The 16735-nt window shown below is 39.3% G+C and overlaps 1 protein-coding gene across 1 annotated transcript in view; it reads left to right on the top strand.

Annotated features, from left to right (window-relative positions):
- The first annotated feature begins 1958 nt into the window (after nucleotides 1-1958).
- Nucleotides 1959-16735, top strand: part of LOC118333937 — a 23380-nt gene continuing 8603 nt past the window's right edge. Inside the window, exons 1-4 of the mRNA XM_035669756.1 lie at nucleotides 1959-1987; nucleotides 3907-4029; nucleotides 10020-10161; nucleotides 10920-11054. Of these exons, the coding sequence (XP_035525649.1) occupies nucleotides 1959-1987; nucleotides 3907-4029; nucleotides 10020-10161; nucleotides 10920-11054 (429 nt within the window). The remainder of the gene's footprint in view (nucleotides 1988-3906; nucleotides 4030-10019; nucleotides 10162-10919; nucleotides 11055-16735) is intronic.

Below are 16735 nucleotides of genomic sequence, written 5' to 3' on the forward strand. Positions count from 1 at the left end.
AGTCCACAATGTTGAACCACCATGTTTCTACAGTAGCCCAGAATGGACAAACCAAACATTGGCTCTAGATAGGGCCTTAAGCGCTTTTTGCAAGTTTCACAGCCATCTTAGTTTCTCCTACACACTTAAAAGGTGAACGTTACTTTGCATTCTGCAACTTCACCACTGGATGGCACTAAATTCTACACACTGGTCCTTTATGTATGTGATATAGTTTATATGGTGTATAAACATGATGAACAACACAGTAGTGTTGAAGCACAGTTGAATTATATAAAATATATCTTCATTAGGAAAATTATAATATTGAAAATACTGCCTTATAGAATTGAAATGCTCTTTACCTACTTGTAACATTGTGTATGTAGTAATGTGTTATAAACTATTTATTATACGTTTATATATAAATGATAAATGGGGGTTGTTAAAGTGAAGTGTTACCTGTATTTTCCATGTGTCACTATGTCTATATCCCTCAATGAGGGGTCACAGTGGAATAAAGAAGAAGCCTAAGCCAAAAATCTACAATTTCATCAGTCTTGCGAAATGAAAAAACCTCTTTTATGAAAATGTCTGACTCACAGATGAACTTTGACAGTTTAGAGGTTGAGGTTTAGAATTTGAAGCCAACTTTTTGGATGTCACAGATGTGCCAGAAAGAAGAAAGCCCTCACCAGAGACCCACCGCGCGATTGCATGTTCCCCCTGGGCCCAAAGTCTCTGAATTACACTCATATTTAATGCTGATTTGTGGGTTTTTTATGAATGTTTTTTGGCAGAATCTTGGATCTTGCGCAGCACAAAACCTCAAAAACAGTTTGGGCCACAACTCCTTGGTGAGTAGTTGAGTCATACTGAGTTTTTACTCTTGATTAAAATCTGATTCTTTATTACACATATAAAACAAACTTAACTTTTTTTGATACCACAAGAGGTATCAAAGTGGCCTCTGTTCATTACATGTTCTGTTTGTACAGTCCAGCATTGCAGGATAAATTCTGTTCCAGCTGTTACATCATATGAAATTGCATGTTTGGTCATTGATCTAGTGTGAAATTGACTCCAGGAATTCAGGAGCCTCTGTGGTCAGTGTTTCCTTCCTTGAGTGCAATTTCTCTAAACTACATAATTAAAGACAGATGTCTGGCACGCTTTGAACGTGTGGTGTAAAGGGTAAAACAATGGGAAGATGATTGGAAGTATGATTCTTTCATTTGGTGATAGCCCACTTAAAAAATATTCATTCTGCTCCTGCACCAACATTTTCATCATCGCTGCTTCTTATTGGAAACTTTTTTCCTTTGCATTGATCAGTGAGAAGCTGAGCTGGGGCAACCAGGAGCCAATATGGCCCGTCTCCGCTTCAGCGCTCGGAGCCATTCCAAGTGCAAGAATCCAATACCTAGCCAGGCACAAAAGAGACTTCTCAGCAAGAGAGGACCACCGGAGGTAACTGTAGCCTTTCGCCACCCTGAACGTTATTGATGACTCTATCAAAAAGGCATGAGGCGGGGAGGGCTGTTTGTGTTCATGCCCCGGGGGACTGGACAGTACACAAGCTTTTTATGTTGTGCTGCATCGACATATTTGAGAAAATGTTTGCAAAGCTGAAGGGTAAAGACTTGATGCTCTTTGGCACAGAGTGGATTCAGGAAATGCAAACTACAAAGTGATGTTCAGGACTGATGCCAGCTGCATCCCAGTCAGAGGTGACCACCCCTGAGAGCTGTCAGGCTCAATTAGTGCAGAGAGCCTGTGATGGTAGTTACAGCTCCATAGGCTTTTATTTTGATACTGTTTGTTGTTCCTCCGCCTCAGCTGTCAGATTAAAAGCTCACTAACATGCAGTGTAATTCAATAAGAAGCCCGCACAGGAAGTGCAGCTCCCAGAACAAATAATACTAATTTACTGTAATTGAAGATGACAGCAATCACCTGCTGGTTTGGTTCGAAGCTCGATGTTCACCAGGGACTGTGTGGAAGAGAGGTGAGAAGATTCTGTTGATTTAGGATGCTGGATGGACTCAACTTTATTTATATAGCATCTTTCATACTGAAAGTGCTTTACATAACAAACTGAAACAACACATAAAAACAGAAATGAACAACAATAAATACAGTTTTGCAAGGCTGAAAACGAAAAGTCGATATAAAATGTCAGAGAGACAAATAATGTAGAAAATACAGTTGTAATAATATAATGTAATGTAATAATTTGTAATATTGTAATACAGTATGTATCAGGGATGGTAAGGTTCACCAGTTTGCACTGGTGTACTGGCATTAAAGTTGAAGATGCAATTGCACCAATTTAAAAACGTGCGCCCGATGCAAATTGGGATGAACTTGGGATTCACTGATTCACTTTGCATTGGTAAAATCTGATTTAGCCTAAGCCTTTATTATTCATAAATGTGACTGATTCCTCCTCTAAATTGTTGCACAAGCTGCTTATGAACCACTGAAAGGAAAACAAACCGTGTTTTCTGTGCCCACCATCATATTCTTTTGCATCACATCTTATCATGTTGAATCAAATCGTGTTGAATCGCACTGCATTGCAATAAATCGCTTCAGTAGTTGCTCCATATTTATCTCTAATGTCTGGGATCGTTGACAATATATCGGCAATATATCGGCCTCAGTGATGGAGATGCACATTAATAATATGTATAATATTGTTTTGCACTGATTGTTTGAATGCGGAATTTAGATTGTGATGAATGTATTCTGAAGCCTGATAATTACATTTCTGTTCCACATCTAATCGCATCACTCTGTAGTCAAGAAGTCTAGTCCATTCTGTTCATTTCTAATCTGATTATCTGGCAGACAATCTGGTCCTGGTCCAGCTCCACTAGTTATTTACCACAATATCACTGGTGTAATACCTCAGTATTAATAGTGTGGCTAATGTAGAGTATGGCAGCTGGTGCTTTCATTCAGTATAAGGCTGCAACTCTTCATCATTTTCATTATTGATATTATTTTCCTGATTAATTTGTTCTAAAATGTAATTTAAGTTCCCTCGTTTCTTAAAGCCTCATTCTATAGATTGTTTGTTGTGTCTGAGCAATGGTGCAAAACCCACAGATACTCCATTTTCAGCGATATAAAATATAAAAAAGCAGAAAAAATTCCAGTGAATGTTTGGAAATTCTGCTTGAAAAATTGTCTTTTACAATTAATAAATTATTAAAATATTTTCAGATTGATTTCCTTCAATCGACGTTTAGTGCTGAAACAATTAATCAATACATCAGTGGACAGAAAATAATGAGTTGTGTTAGTTGATTAACCTTTAAAGTCATTGATTCGCTTGTTCCAGCTTTTCAAATGGGAGATTTTGCTACTTTTATGTGATATACATAATTTCACTGTCTGTCTGTGGCCCAGCCCATCCCAGTCTATTGGTTCCTACTGAATATACAAAGCTGAAAAAATGGGCCTCAAATATTCAATATATGAATTTTTTATGTTGCTATCTTCAGTCGGATGGAGTCAAAACAAACCGGAGACAATTAATCAATTCATTAATGATTTTGGTCTTAAAATCTTAAAATATAGAATATCACCAGACTGAGACGTTACATTCCTTAAACAATTATCTGTTTGACTATTTGCTTTAAGAGCAAAACAATAAGTCAGATTGTCAGCAGGGAGCATTAGACCTTGGCTATGTATGTGTTGTCCCACTGTCTCGACTAAGTGTTCACCAAATTGAAAAGTTTTTGTGGGTGCAGATGATTTTCCACTCGTACCTCCGTCATCAGCCACGCTCTGACACTTCTCCATTGTTCTGCACCCCCTTCTCCTCCTCCTTCCCCCTGGCTCAAGACATTCTTTTGTCCCAGACACACAGCACAACATATAATGGATGCAGTAATAGCTTCCATTTTCCTGCAGGAAGGAGGAGGAGACGAGCTCCTTCAGGAAGACCCAGAGTCCTTCCTCCAGAACGTCCCAGTACGAGCACATTGTCCGCTTGTCAACACCCAAAACCAGGAGCCGCAGCTCCCAGGAAGCAGGGTAAAAGCCTTATCAGACATCAAACATGAGCAGTAAAGTGGAGCTGAGCCAAACAAACCCAGGTCAAATTAGTGGTCGGATGTTTAAGGTTATTTAGAAGCCCATATATCTATGTGGCATCTTTGGAACTCAGTAAGCATCGAGTTTTGGAGTTATCATCACTGAAACAGATAGAGCTTGTTGTGGTACTTTCAGCATTAAATCCTCAGAGCAAAACACTTTATTTTGACAGTCCGCCTACAGATAGTTGTAACATTTCAAGTGTTTCCTTTTGTCTGTGGTTGTTTCACAGATATTATGTGACAATTTACAAACATGCCCTAACCAGGATGTTTTTTGTGCCAAATCTTAACCACAGTGGTGTAATATCAGAAACCGGTTGTTGTTGAATCTCAACAAATAAGCTGTTGAATTTTTACAATTACTCAAATATTTTTTCAGGCATTTTTATACCTTTATTACAGTAGAGAGCTGACAGGAAACGAGCCCCAGGTCAACAGTTGATTCATGGTCACCCCATGGTTAACCCCTTAGCCACAGGGGCGCCCTTTAACTTTTGTTTCAACTTCATTTCAGTGTGTTTACTGTACAGTATTTAGGGTTAGGATATGTTGGACTGCTCACAACTAATGCTCTCAGTGAAGCTATAACCTTTGATGAGCTGTCAGGAGCCTAAAAGGTTGTGAAACGCTGGTTTGTTTATCAAGCAAAAATGCCTAACATTTATGGGTTGCATCTTCTCAGTTGTGAGGATTTTCTGCTGTTCTATGTTAATTATACAATTATAAATTGAATATATTAAATATACTTGAACTGGCCATTTTTTGATTTTTTTGTCACATTTGCTGAAACTTTCACTATATCCTGACAGTAGAGCATGAGACAGATAATCTGTGAAAAGGGCATCAAACTCGGACGCTTTGGGACCCTGAGAATGAGACTCAACAATCAACTATCTTCAAGCCTCCAACCCAAAGTGTCTTTATATGTTGCGTGTCTCTGATTGGTTGTTTTTGTTCAGGCCCGGTGGATTCTTATAAATGCCATTAGGAGCACTAGGACGAACCAGAGGAACCAGATTTTTTTTTACAGATTATCTATCTCGTGTACTACTGTCAAATTTCAGCAAATATGACAAAAAGTGTTTCTTTATAAAACTTACCTACTGCAGCGTTAATGAATAAATCTGAAGACATTACCATGGAAATTGTTTGATACTTTGTAGCCTAAACAATTAATCAATTAATGCAAAAATAAGAAAATAATTAAAGCTGCAAGCAGCGTTGGGCGGGACCTCGCCATCTCCCCACGTCGGGGCCTGCACTGTGGTTGCCCGCCGCAGCCGCACCACGCCACGTCACCCCATGCCCAAACCCTCATTGCCGGAGGCCGAGGGAGACCGCTCTACGTCGCCATGCATTTCAGACACTGTGCAAAAGTAGGGATGCTCGATATTGGCTTTTCTGCTGATATCCAATATTCCGATATTGTCCAACTCTCAATTTCCGATACCGATATCACCCGATACCGATATATGCAGGCTTTTTACACCAAAACTGTTAGGTAACAACATAGTACTCTCCTATCTGGTGGAGATTAACAGCATCATCGTACATGTTTATTGTGATGCCCCACTGGTTAGGTGGCCAATTTCCTTCAACATCAAAAAGGAGGAACTTTACATACAGCAGGGAGCACGCAAGCAGATATTTGGTTTGGGTATTATTCGGTTTTAAATGCTTAATGCTTTTCCCACCAGAATTACATAAAAAGGTGCATACACATACCACATAGCTAAATAACTAAAATATACGCAAATACAGCTCATGACAACTGCCCTTCCCAATTCAGATTACATAGGTCTAATAAACATCATACAGAAACTAATACTAATAACTAAGTGGTTTATCTGCGAATAATAAAGGTAAAAAAAATACAGCCCAGCCTTCTGTTTCAGATGTTCAGGCTTTGTCTATACATATGAATATTGCAGCATTTAGAATTTCAGCTCCAACAACGACGGTTACCTCCACTTAGTCTCTGGCTGAGAGTTGAATTGAACACCCTGTTGTAACAACTGCTGTTGATCAGTGGTGAATCAACACATGGCCATTTGAATATTAAAATTAGCCATGTTTTATAGGTCACAACACGAAAAATGTAACCAATGAAATTACTTATTTTTACACACATTTTTAGCCAATAAGTATTAAATCTAATGAGGTAATTGTGTCAAAAGGCGGACCTCTTTAGTTATTTCTCTCAAAAGGAGGACAATGAATACACATGCGCCTGCAGCCCGGAACAGGGCCATTTAAAAAGCCGGACTGTCTCGGCCTAAAACCGGACAATGGCCCCCCCTCCTGGATGGCATACATAAATGCAACATGGGCTTTCCAAAATGCTAGACACTGTCCTGTGCAAAATAAGAGAAACAACTTTCAACTTTCATGTTTTAATACTGAAAGGAGCTAGCGTAACTTTGGTAATGTGTTAATTGTATTATGCACCTGAAGGAGTGTTAGATGCTAAATTTTCTAAGCCAATTGCTTAGTTTGGTTAAGAACAAGCTCATAGCAGGGCAAATATTTAAGGTACATTAGCACTTATTTTGGTGTTAATGCTTCATAATTCTCAAAATCATTCCAGCCTTTAAAGTTTTGCTTGTTAGCCACAGTTAGCAACCAACAGTCTAGTGTAGTTGTTGTTGTTATACGTTATGTAAGCGCGCGGCCGGTAAACGTCCCATGCTGCGTTCATCTGCAGGCTCCGGAAATGCTGAAGCCTACAGAACAAACATTGGTTATAAAAACCGATACCGATAATTCCGATATTACATTTTTTAGTGAATATCGCGATATTATCAGATTCCCTATGCAAAAGACTTCTGCGTCAGTAGTTAGACTCTCTCGCTGCAAAACTTAGGAAATTTCAGCGCCCACACTAGGACATGGCCGTTTGACGCACAGAAAGTATTTGATTAACTTCTGATCACCAATGTAATCTAGCATATACATTGATCTAATGAATTCAATTCGAAAAAATCTGTAGTTGTTCAAACAAGAAGCCCTGAAATGTCAAAAATGCATCACAGTTGACATTCGATTCAACCTGCGCCAAATTTGACGGCACGCCAACAGACAGCGCCCTTCAATGTACAGTCACAAATAAAAGCACAACTTTTAATCAGCAATGTTTTTCACTGTACTGACAATTTGAAGCAGACTGAAAAATTCCCCTAGGTAAAGTTTGTTCAAATACAAGCAAAGTTTGCCGAAAGTGAAATGAAATGCAAAATGGCCAACTTCCAGTGGGTTTTGGGTATGCGGTCCAAGAGGCTTTTCAGTATGTGTTTCGGCACCTTACATCGTGCCTACCGAGTTTCAGACATATTGGGTGAAACGTTAGTGCCGGAGCTGCCCTGTTTTGAAATACTGCTTAGGGGCGCTACACAACACGATTTTTGCTATGTGAGCTACAGGACCAGTCTACAAGCTGCCCTGCGGAATTCATTATCATAACTTTATGGTCTCCGCACAGTGATTTACCATGCCCACCACAGCGCCCATCTAGTGGTGGATTGTTTAGACACATTTTTAGCGGAGCCTCAGGGAGCCACGGGCACATCATTGTACAGAGTTTCATATTCAATCACACTTGCCAATGCGGAGATATACAAAACTCTTTCAGAAGCGCCACCTCTTTGTGGCGATTGCCTGAAATTGTGCAGCGTGCCTAAGGAAGACACGGAAATAATGGACCAAGCTTTGGTGTCAATCAGACATACGCAATGTGGGAGAAATCCCACTTTCTGTTTAGGACGAAAAATTAACAATGGTGCTAATTATAGCGTGCTTATTTTTTGACAATATCACAACTTATTCAAAATTTTTTTTTTTGCCAAGCCAAAAATTTTGTGCGAATTGCGACCAAAGCGTGTAGGAGGCGAACATAAAAAGTAGATTTTAAGCGACATTTCGCGTCTATAGCAGAAAAAAATTCATAGGCAGAAAAGTGGGCGTGGTTATATGGAGAGGATGCACCCATTCACTGAACGCGTGGATATAGGTTTTTGAATGTGCCGACAATCGATGCAGGAGTTATTAGCCTAGAACCACTTTTCATGAATAGTAGCGCACCCTAGTGGCCGATCCAAGAGCTACGACTATAGAATATAACATTTTTTCACCAGGGCCTGACCACTTTGCAATAAAATTGAGTTTTCGTATATGTTCCAGGGGGGCAAAAAACGCAGTCGAAGGCGCTAAAAAATATAGGTAATGAAGAAGAAACATAGCAAATACAATAGGGACCTCCAGCGACCGCTTGTATTGTATTGTATTGTATTGTATGGCAGTTGCTGTCCTAAACATAGCATAATAAGTAGAGGACAGTGTTATTCAGTAATGGTTGAATGAGTTTAAAGGTTTTGGATTGGATTGTTATCAAAATAATAATATTATTTCTCCACTGACGGCAACCATGTGCAAGCATATTCATTAATATTAAGAAATGTGTACAGTATGTACCGGCACCGTGATCAACCTTTTGAGGTATCTGTTTCAGAGATTATGTCCACATCCAGCATTCTCATGGACCTCCTATGTCACCGTTTTTTTGGCAGATTCATGAGTTATTCTCCCTCAGGGGGGTCCACGTACAAACCAAAGTCTGGAATTTAATCGCAGCAGAATATAACATATCATATAGTTAAATATGAGAGAGCCAAGCAGAGGCTGCGGTCCAACACTAACGTCTCCACGCTGCGTGAGGAAGCCAACGTTTGGACATCTGTTATTTCAGTGTCAGACTGTGGGAGAGCGAGGAGCGGAGACAATAGAGCTTATTGTCCAAAGTTCAGGACCCCTGGGACGCTCGCAGACAGCCACGGAAGTCTTTTTATAAATCGTGAACACAGCAGCAGAACATGTTGTTGGGCATGGAGAGAGATTTAAACAGGGTTTACTGAATCCAGTACACCGTATGAATATTTGCCTTTGGGATTTAAACAGTAGACATCACATTGATTGCTGTTTTAATGCCTGGCACAACAAATAATAATCACCAGCAGTCGAAAGGTAATCCTCTCATCTTGTTGCTCCAGAAAAACAACAACAAAGAAGCTAAATAAATAAATAAACCAGACAAAACCACCGCAAGAGCAACACGGGCAGATACCAATCAAATATTCCCTCTAAAGTTAGACACATGTGCCCTCTGGGAATAAACTTGACAAAATACTGTTACTATTGTAGAGGAGGCTAATATATTTTAAGTATTTATAAGACCGGTCCTCACAAATTAGTCACGTGTTGTAGGGAACAATATATGGTTAGTCAGATAATAAACTCAAACACTGAAGTACCAGTGAATATTGTTATACTCATAACATAAAACAGATGAGGCACATCCTTGGTCAACAGCTGTTACACAGAGGTTCAACGGATATTTGAGATATTTTGAATAAGAAAAACATTTTGAAAAGGAATTTAGTTTGGTGTCATCTTGTTTTAGGCCTTTTGCCTTTATTAGATAGTGAGAGATAGACGGGTCACACCAGGAACGTTGCAGTTTCATGGTATTCATCTGAACTATTATGTCACAGGGTCAGGTTTTAAATATTCTAAATATAAGGTCCACTCACTTACCTATTCTCTCAGCTTTTGACTGTATTCAGGGACCTTCTTATTCTGGCCCTCTGTGTGATACAGTTGAAAAACTCCAAGATAAGTTAGTGGGCCTTTTGTTCAGAATATAAATGTACTTCCATCACTTTGTAGAAGCAGTTCCTGTAGATGTACAACAAAGTAATATTGGTAGAGAAAAACCTTTTGAGGATAAAGTTTAAATATTTTGAGAAAGGACATTAGACTAAGTCATTTTGTAAAACAAATTCAGCTTAATAAGAAACCATTTGACTTCAGATGTTTAATCAGATGTTTAATCCTAGCGATATGTCTACTAATAAGGTCTTTCTGCTGGTCCCACAGGCCTCCTCACACACCTCACTGTGAGAATAACTGTCCTATTTGGCACGTTGATCCCAAAATGAAATCTGCTGTCATCACGCTGCGACTGCTGCAGCTCTCAGACCCCAAAGTGAACCATCCAGACTTCCAGAGCAACAGAGAGGTAAGATCTTAAAGCACTTGTACACAGAGAACAGCAACAGGCAGCACTAATGTCTGCTGACATTGAACTGCAGCACCCACTAAAAATAATAAAAAATATTAGTTCATAAAAGTTAGTTATTATTTTTTTTACTGTGTTTTTTTTTATCCACTAAAAAGTTTGTTAAAATAATAACTATTAAATAGGCTATAAATGATCCTGGTCATTCAAACCATGAATGCCATGCATTTAACATTTACTATGACATCATCATATAGACTTTCTCTCATCCCGCATCCCCAACTCTGACTGACATCAGAGTTTTTGTAATACCAAAGGACTTATTCCTTTAATATATATCTGATGTATTAGACCATTGGAAGTAATTCTGCAAATCAAATTAGGACTGTGTTTTTGCAATATTGGATTAATGTGATTTTTACATTAATGTAATGAAGTTCAGACATTGATTATCAAAGTATTTAAATTATATAATGTACACAATTTAACAGTAGCTATTAATATGATATAAAATTGTATGTACTGCAGTAGAGATTTGATCACTTTCACTGTTAGAATGTAATATGGTTCTTCTGGTTGGAAATGGGATTGTTGTCATGGTAGTTTTCTGAAAACTGTGTTGGGCAGCAGAACTAATGATAAGTAATCTAGACCTTCCTCAGCCAGCTTTTCTTCAGCTGTTGGTTGAAGACCAAGTTACCTGGCTAGATCATAACTACGTGAAGTCTGAATTTCCTCCGTCTGTTTGTCTTCCACAGAGTGTCGCATCCATTGTTTCTCTTGCTTCTAAGACGGTCCAGATCTCTCAGCGACTGGTCCAGCTGTCCCTGCCCAGACTGAAGGAGAGCAACGTCTGCTGCCAGCTCGGACGCCCGGAGGAATCAATCTGGACGGTAAAAGCACCTACTGATGTATCGCGTCGTCATTTATTGGTGCAGTGTGTTTGAACTCTCTCAATAAAGAGTCTTAGGATAAATAAACATCCTAACAAACCCAGAACAGTTTTCCTTGGCTGTATGCTTGACATCACACAGCCAATTAAAATATTTTCCAGCTGTTTGAACTAGCTCTCTGTCATGTACTGTAGAGTAGCTTTCCCATGATGAATAGCTCTTTCAATTAATTGTGGAATTTTCCAACAATTGTCAAATGACTATTCAGTGGATGCTCTGCTTGCACGCAATTGCCAGATTTTTATTGGCCATCTGTCCCATATGATCTGTGGTCTGGCTCTTATTTTGATAAATGTAACACGTAATGACAGGCGTAAAAATGTATAATGACAAAAGATCCTTTGCTTGAACAGCAGCAACATGATTAACATCTTCTAAAACACGAGTTTGGAGCTAATAGTTAGTCATTAGTTAACACTAATTCTTTCCGAATTGCTGTCAGTACTAAAACTAAATACTAAATGTCTGACACTCTAAAACCAGGTTCCAAGAGCAGCGAGGAGAGCCACAGCAAGTGCTCGTGTTGAAAGGCTGGCGACATCAAAAGAGCTTTCCAAGGACTACATCCCTCCACGAGAACCAGAGTGGAGCCGAAAAAACTTCCTGTCAGCCTGAGCTTCTTCTCTCAATACCACAACCAAGTCAGTGCTAGTTCGTGCTGTCTGTGGAGCTAGTTCAGCATCAGCATTCTCAAATTCTTTTAAGCTAATAATCACGATGAAGCTTCTGTTTGCTGACAAAAGAAGATACTAGAGCCTTTTGTTGTGTTGTCTTCCTTGATTTTTTGAAGTAATGCAGACTTTAGTAACAGGATCTAAATAACAGCAAATACAAATAACAATATAAGCTGTAAGCATGAAAAAAATTACAAAATTTTTAGAAAGTCAAGCTGAAAGTTTCTAAATCGCATTGTATAGGTTGCATTCTGGACCATGATCAACTTTTTGTGATGTCACAAATCATGCTGGTAGGCCCCGCCCCTTAAAATCTGATTTTCAATGAGCAGAGAGAAACTTTTCACTTTCAGCAGATGAGTGTCAAACTCTGCACATACAGCATTCAAACAGCACACTGTAGGAACTAGAACAAACACTGATATTTTAGTGGAGAGGGACTTTAAATATGTTCAGATTCTAAACTCAATTTGAGACATCTGGAAGGGGAATGTGAGTGAGAAACAACCCAAGTTGGTCCATCTGTTTCTGTGCAGTTCTGTTGGGTTGTCTGTTGATATCATTACCATGTGTATAAAACTTTGAATAACAATTTTGGACTGTGATGTTAGAATTTCTGAAATATTGCTGGTTTAAATCTCAGACCTTTTGAAAGAAAATCAGAGCAGAGACGGTGAATAATGTTAGGAATAAAAACATGTCTCCCGCTCTGTCTGTCTCAGATAGCTCCTTTATCTGAGCCGCAGTATGATACGGTGATCCACATGGTTTTTCCTTTGCAGTTGAGCTGGATTCTGCATTTATATCACAACCATGTGTGTATGCACCCTTGCACAAACAGCATCAATTCACTCATTTCTATTCAGTAGTTATTTTAGGCTTTTAGCAGGTATTCTTTCCTCTGAGCTGACATTTTGCGCTTTCTTTCTCAGTTTCACCACTTCCCCTCCATCTCTCTCTCAAGTGGTCCAACCAGTTTTTGATTTGGGGGCAGATGTGTGTGCGTGCCATGAGCAGTTTCTCACTCTTACATTTTTTAAACAGGCTACTGTCTGCAGGCATGTGCAGGCTAAGTGTGAGAAAATCTACCAAAGCCCCTCAAAAGCTCCCCTTTCCCCTTTTAGAGGTCACGACTCACGGTCATGAAAATACAATCTGGCCACAGTTTAGTTCACAAAGGGTGCTGGGGCCTCAGTTTGGAAATCCACTGTAATCCCACTTGCACTGCTGCTGCCTGTAAGTGAGCGTTACATAAAGAAATAGTCACAGTAGATGTGTTCGGAGGTGGAGGCCCTGTCCTGTAATTTGATTTGGAGCTCTGCAGGCGGTGGCAGCCAGCGTGGGCTTTGGCTCAGCGCAGGTTTGCGGCCCGGCTCGGCTCGGCTTGGCTAGACATCAAAAGGGATTGAACCCATGTCCTGCTGGGAGGCTAATCTGGGATTATCCTGCTGCGATTGTGACCTGGGACCGCAAGGTAGTGAGGAGGAGGTGGATGGAGAGAGAAAGCTGTGTTTTAGCCAAACAAACATTTCTCAGAGGGGGACTTTTGGTTGAGTCTAACTTGCACTAAACGATGCAAACATTGTGTGCTAGACAAAGAAAATGGCAACCCACTTATCAAAACATTGCTCTATAGCACCACCAGTGGTCACAAACTCCTCAGTGTGCCTTTAATGGCAACTCTGATTGGGATTTTGGAATTTTATGTTAATAAAATTAATTGAAAAAATAATGGACGGATTAATTAGTAATTAAAAAAAAACCACTTACTTAGAACCAGATTAGTGCTTTTACAAGGCTGCTGCATTTCATTTTGGTATCTGAATGTTGCTTTTGCTGTGTCCCTTATGTGTCCACACCCACGTACTGAATATTCAAATGCACATTTTGATATAACTTGATAAATAACAGTATATATCATCTCTAAGAAGGCTCTGTTCCCTGCAGTAAATATATTGATTGCCATCAAGTGTAGATCACTGTGTCCTTGTCTGTGTTGGTGTTTTGCTTCACACCCATTTGTCACATGGTCTGTGCCAACAGCCTCATACAGGATGTTGTGTACATTCAGCTCACGCCTTCTGCTAAACACAGGAAGTAGTTAAAACAAGACGTTCTAATGTCATCACCCCGCTCTGTCAGATACTGACACTATTACTTAGCCTTCATTTATTATTGCACAATGCAGGGGGGGGTTATTTAAGCTTGTTTTATATCTTCCTGCTTTACAGAATAATTCATGTTTAAGTTTCTTCTTGAATAGCTTTGTTTTCCAGCTCTGTTTTAATTTTTTACGTGTGCATGGCATAACTCTGCAAACAACCGTGTCAGGGTGGAGTTACAGGAACTCTCGTCAAACAAAACCTGTTTGCTATATAATTCCTGTGCTGTGAGAAACTGGCAGCACTCTGTCTGATGCTGCTGTGGTTTTGAACTAGAACCAGTTGGACCAATGCAACTGCTGAACTTCACTCTGCAAACTCAGTATTTACTTAATTAACCACCATTTATACTGTGTTGCGAGCAGATCAGTGCCTGCTAGCCGTTCATGAAGAGGCCTAGTCAACAAGCTAAAGGGAGAGAGTAACATTAGGTGTGTGATGGATCTTTTTATGCTTGTATGTTAACTTAAAAAGTCACTGTAGCTTTTCTATGGCAGCAGCGCCCCACATCCTCATGTTTCCTCCCACATGCGGGTGTTTTGAAAGTCAATTTTGGGTATGGGAGTAGTGCTGGATGCTAAAACAAAATCAGGGAGTGTACTTCAGTGGGTCATATCAACAGCTTTTTGTGCTTTTTGTTATTAATAGCACATGTAAACATTGCATGCTTGATAGATTCAAGATTCAAATGCATCAAGCTTGACATCCTGTTGAATTCAGCTAAAGCCTCCTCGAGTGCCCTAGAAACTGTTATTTAGTATTTTATTTCTGCGTAGGAATCCATGAAAACAGTGAAAAAGGCCAAAAAACAAAATGAGAGTCGCTGTCGAAGGCGGAATGTGCACAAATACAGGCACTTAACTGCATGAAGAACATGAAAAAGGCTGAAGACGAGTATGCTGCTGTGAGGAGTGCAAAGCTTGGAGCGATTTGCAGAATAGCTGCACATATGCAAGCAATGCAGTTAGGGGCCTGTAGTAGTGCACATTTGAGCATTTTTAATTTTCTAACTAAATCCTCCACCTTTTTGCTTTTATTTATGCATCATGTGGTTCTATGCACACTAGGGCTGCAATTTATGACTTATTCACTGTTGATTAATCTGCCAATTATCATGTCGGTTAATCATTTTTATTGCAAGGGTCTTCTATTTATCAGTTACTCTATTTGTAGTAAGTATGATGCAATAAAGTTGATTTGAATTGAATTTTGAATTGAATTGAAAGTTTAGTCTACTAAATGTTAAAAAAATAGTGAAAAATCAAGAATGGTCCATCTGTTGTCTTGTACACACACGAGATAACTTGATAACCCAAACCATGATCTTTTCCTAAACCCAAGTCGTTTTGTTGCCTAAATCTAACCAAACTGCGACTGTTTTAAGGGGAAATCATGTAGTGGCTGTGTCCTGTAGTATTATGCACAGACAGATAGACCTTTTGGAAAAATCCTCATCTCAAAGGCCAAGTTGACCCGTTCAGTTTGCTTGTTTCATCCAACCAACAAGAGAACCAGCAAACATTCACATTTGAGAATCTGGAAACAGTGATTTTTGGGTCATTTTTGCAAAAAAAAAAAAATCTTATAACTTCAATAATTTATCAAATTTTCCAGTTATTTTTTGTCAATCTAGACTAATCATCTCAGGTCTAAAGAACACGGCAGGCCAATTTTAGGACCAACCTAGAGGAGTTTGGTCGCAGTTGACATTGAAAATTAGTTGGAAAATTGGAAGAATCCCTTTAAAAATACACAAAAACTGTGAAAGGCACAGGAACTAAAAGTCAACCGACCACAGAGGAAGAACTCAGGAAACTAAAATAGATTAAATTATGTCCTGGTGGTTACAAAATGACGCTGAAATGATCAGATTAGTGTCACATTAAGTGGAACAAAAAGTCAGGTTGCAGAAAGTGACGCAGACCGAGCCTGGCAGCCTCCAAATGGCAGATTCCTCACAGCTCTGCAGAGTCCTCTTAGCAACGCACAAAACCACACTCCATTCAAATTCTGCACACACTCTCATCCGCTCTTATGGCAAAGCATCAGACACTCAGATCATCCTTTCACTGGAGTGAGTTGAGGACAGAGAGAGCGGGGCACATTTCCTCTGTCCTACATGGTCAGAGGAGGAGTTGTTGCCCCATCAAGGCTTCATGACCTCTGACCTTTTACCTTTTAATATTGGTAATCAAGCAATGTTTCCACTTTTAGTTCCTCTGTAAAGTCACATTGGAATCAAACTTTGATCGATTATGATTTAGCTTTCATGTAATATAAATCTCAAGATTTGACTTTCACAGCAATCAGAGTACAAGTCAGGTCTCCAGTCTTTATTATTTTATATGGCTAAGATCAATACATATCACGAAATAGTATATTTACCGGAAATTCATTATAACATTTCCAGATAAAATAATGAGATGGATTGTGGTATTTCCATTTTATACAACTTTATATCCTATTAAGTGAAACCTCAGTGTCACATTTATGGGGCTATGCTTGAAATAAAGTTGATGAGCGGGATGAAAAGATGGCCTTCATGGAGAGAGGGGTTAATCATTTAAATATGGCTATAACGGCACACACTTTCAAACAGTATCCAAACAGTCTGTTACTGGAATTGTTCGGTTTCAATTCCAGGTGTGGAGGAGGGTTTTTATACCTTATTGGACCATTCGACCAGCATACTTTAAGTTTGACTACAGCTGAAGGTTATGGTCTATATCAGTGGTGGAAGAATCACTCAGATCTTTTTCTTTTTAGTAAACGTAGCAATACCACA

The sequence above is a fragment of the Morone saxatilis genome, unplaced genomic scaffold, assembly GCF_004916995.1.
Source record: "Morone saxatilis isolate NCDOM2014 unplaced genomic scaffold, NCSU_SB_2.0 Contig22, whole genome shotgun sequence".
NCBI classification, from domain to species: domain Eukaryota; kingdom Metazoa; phylum Chordata; class Actinopteri; family Moronidae; genus Morone; species Morone saxatilis.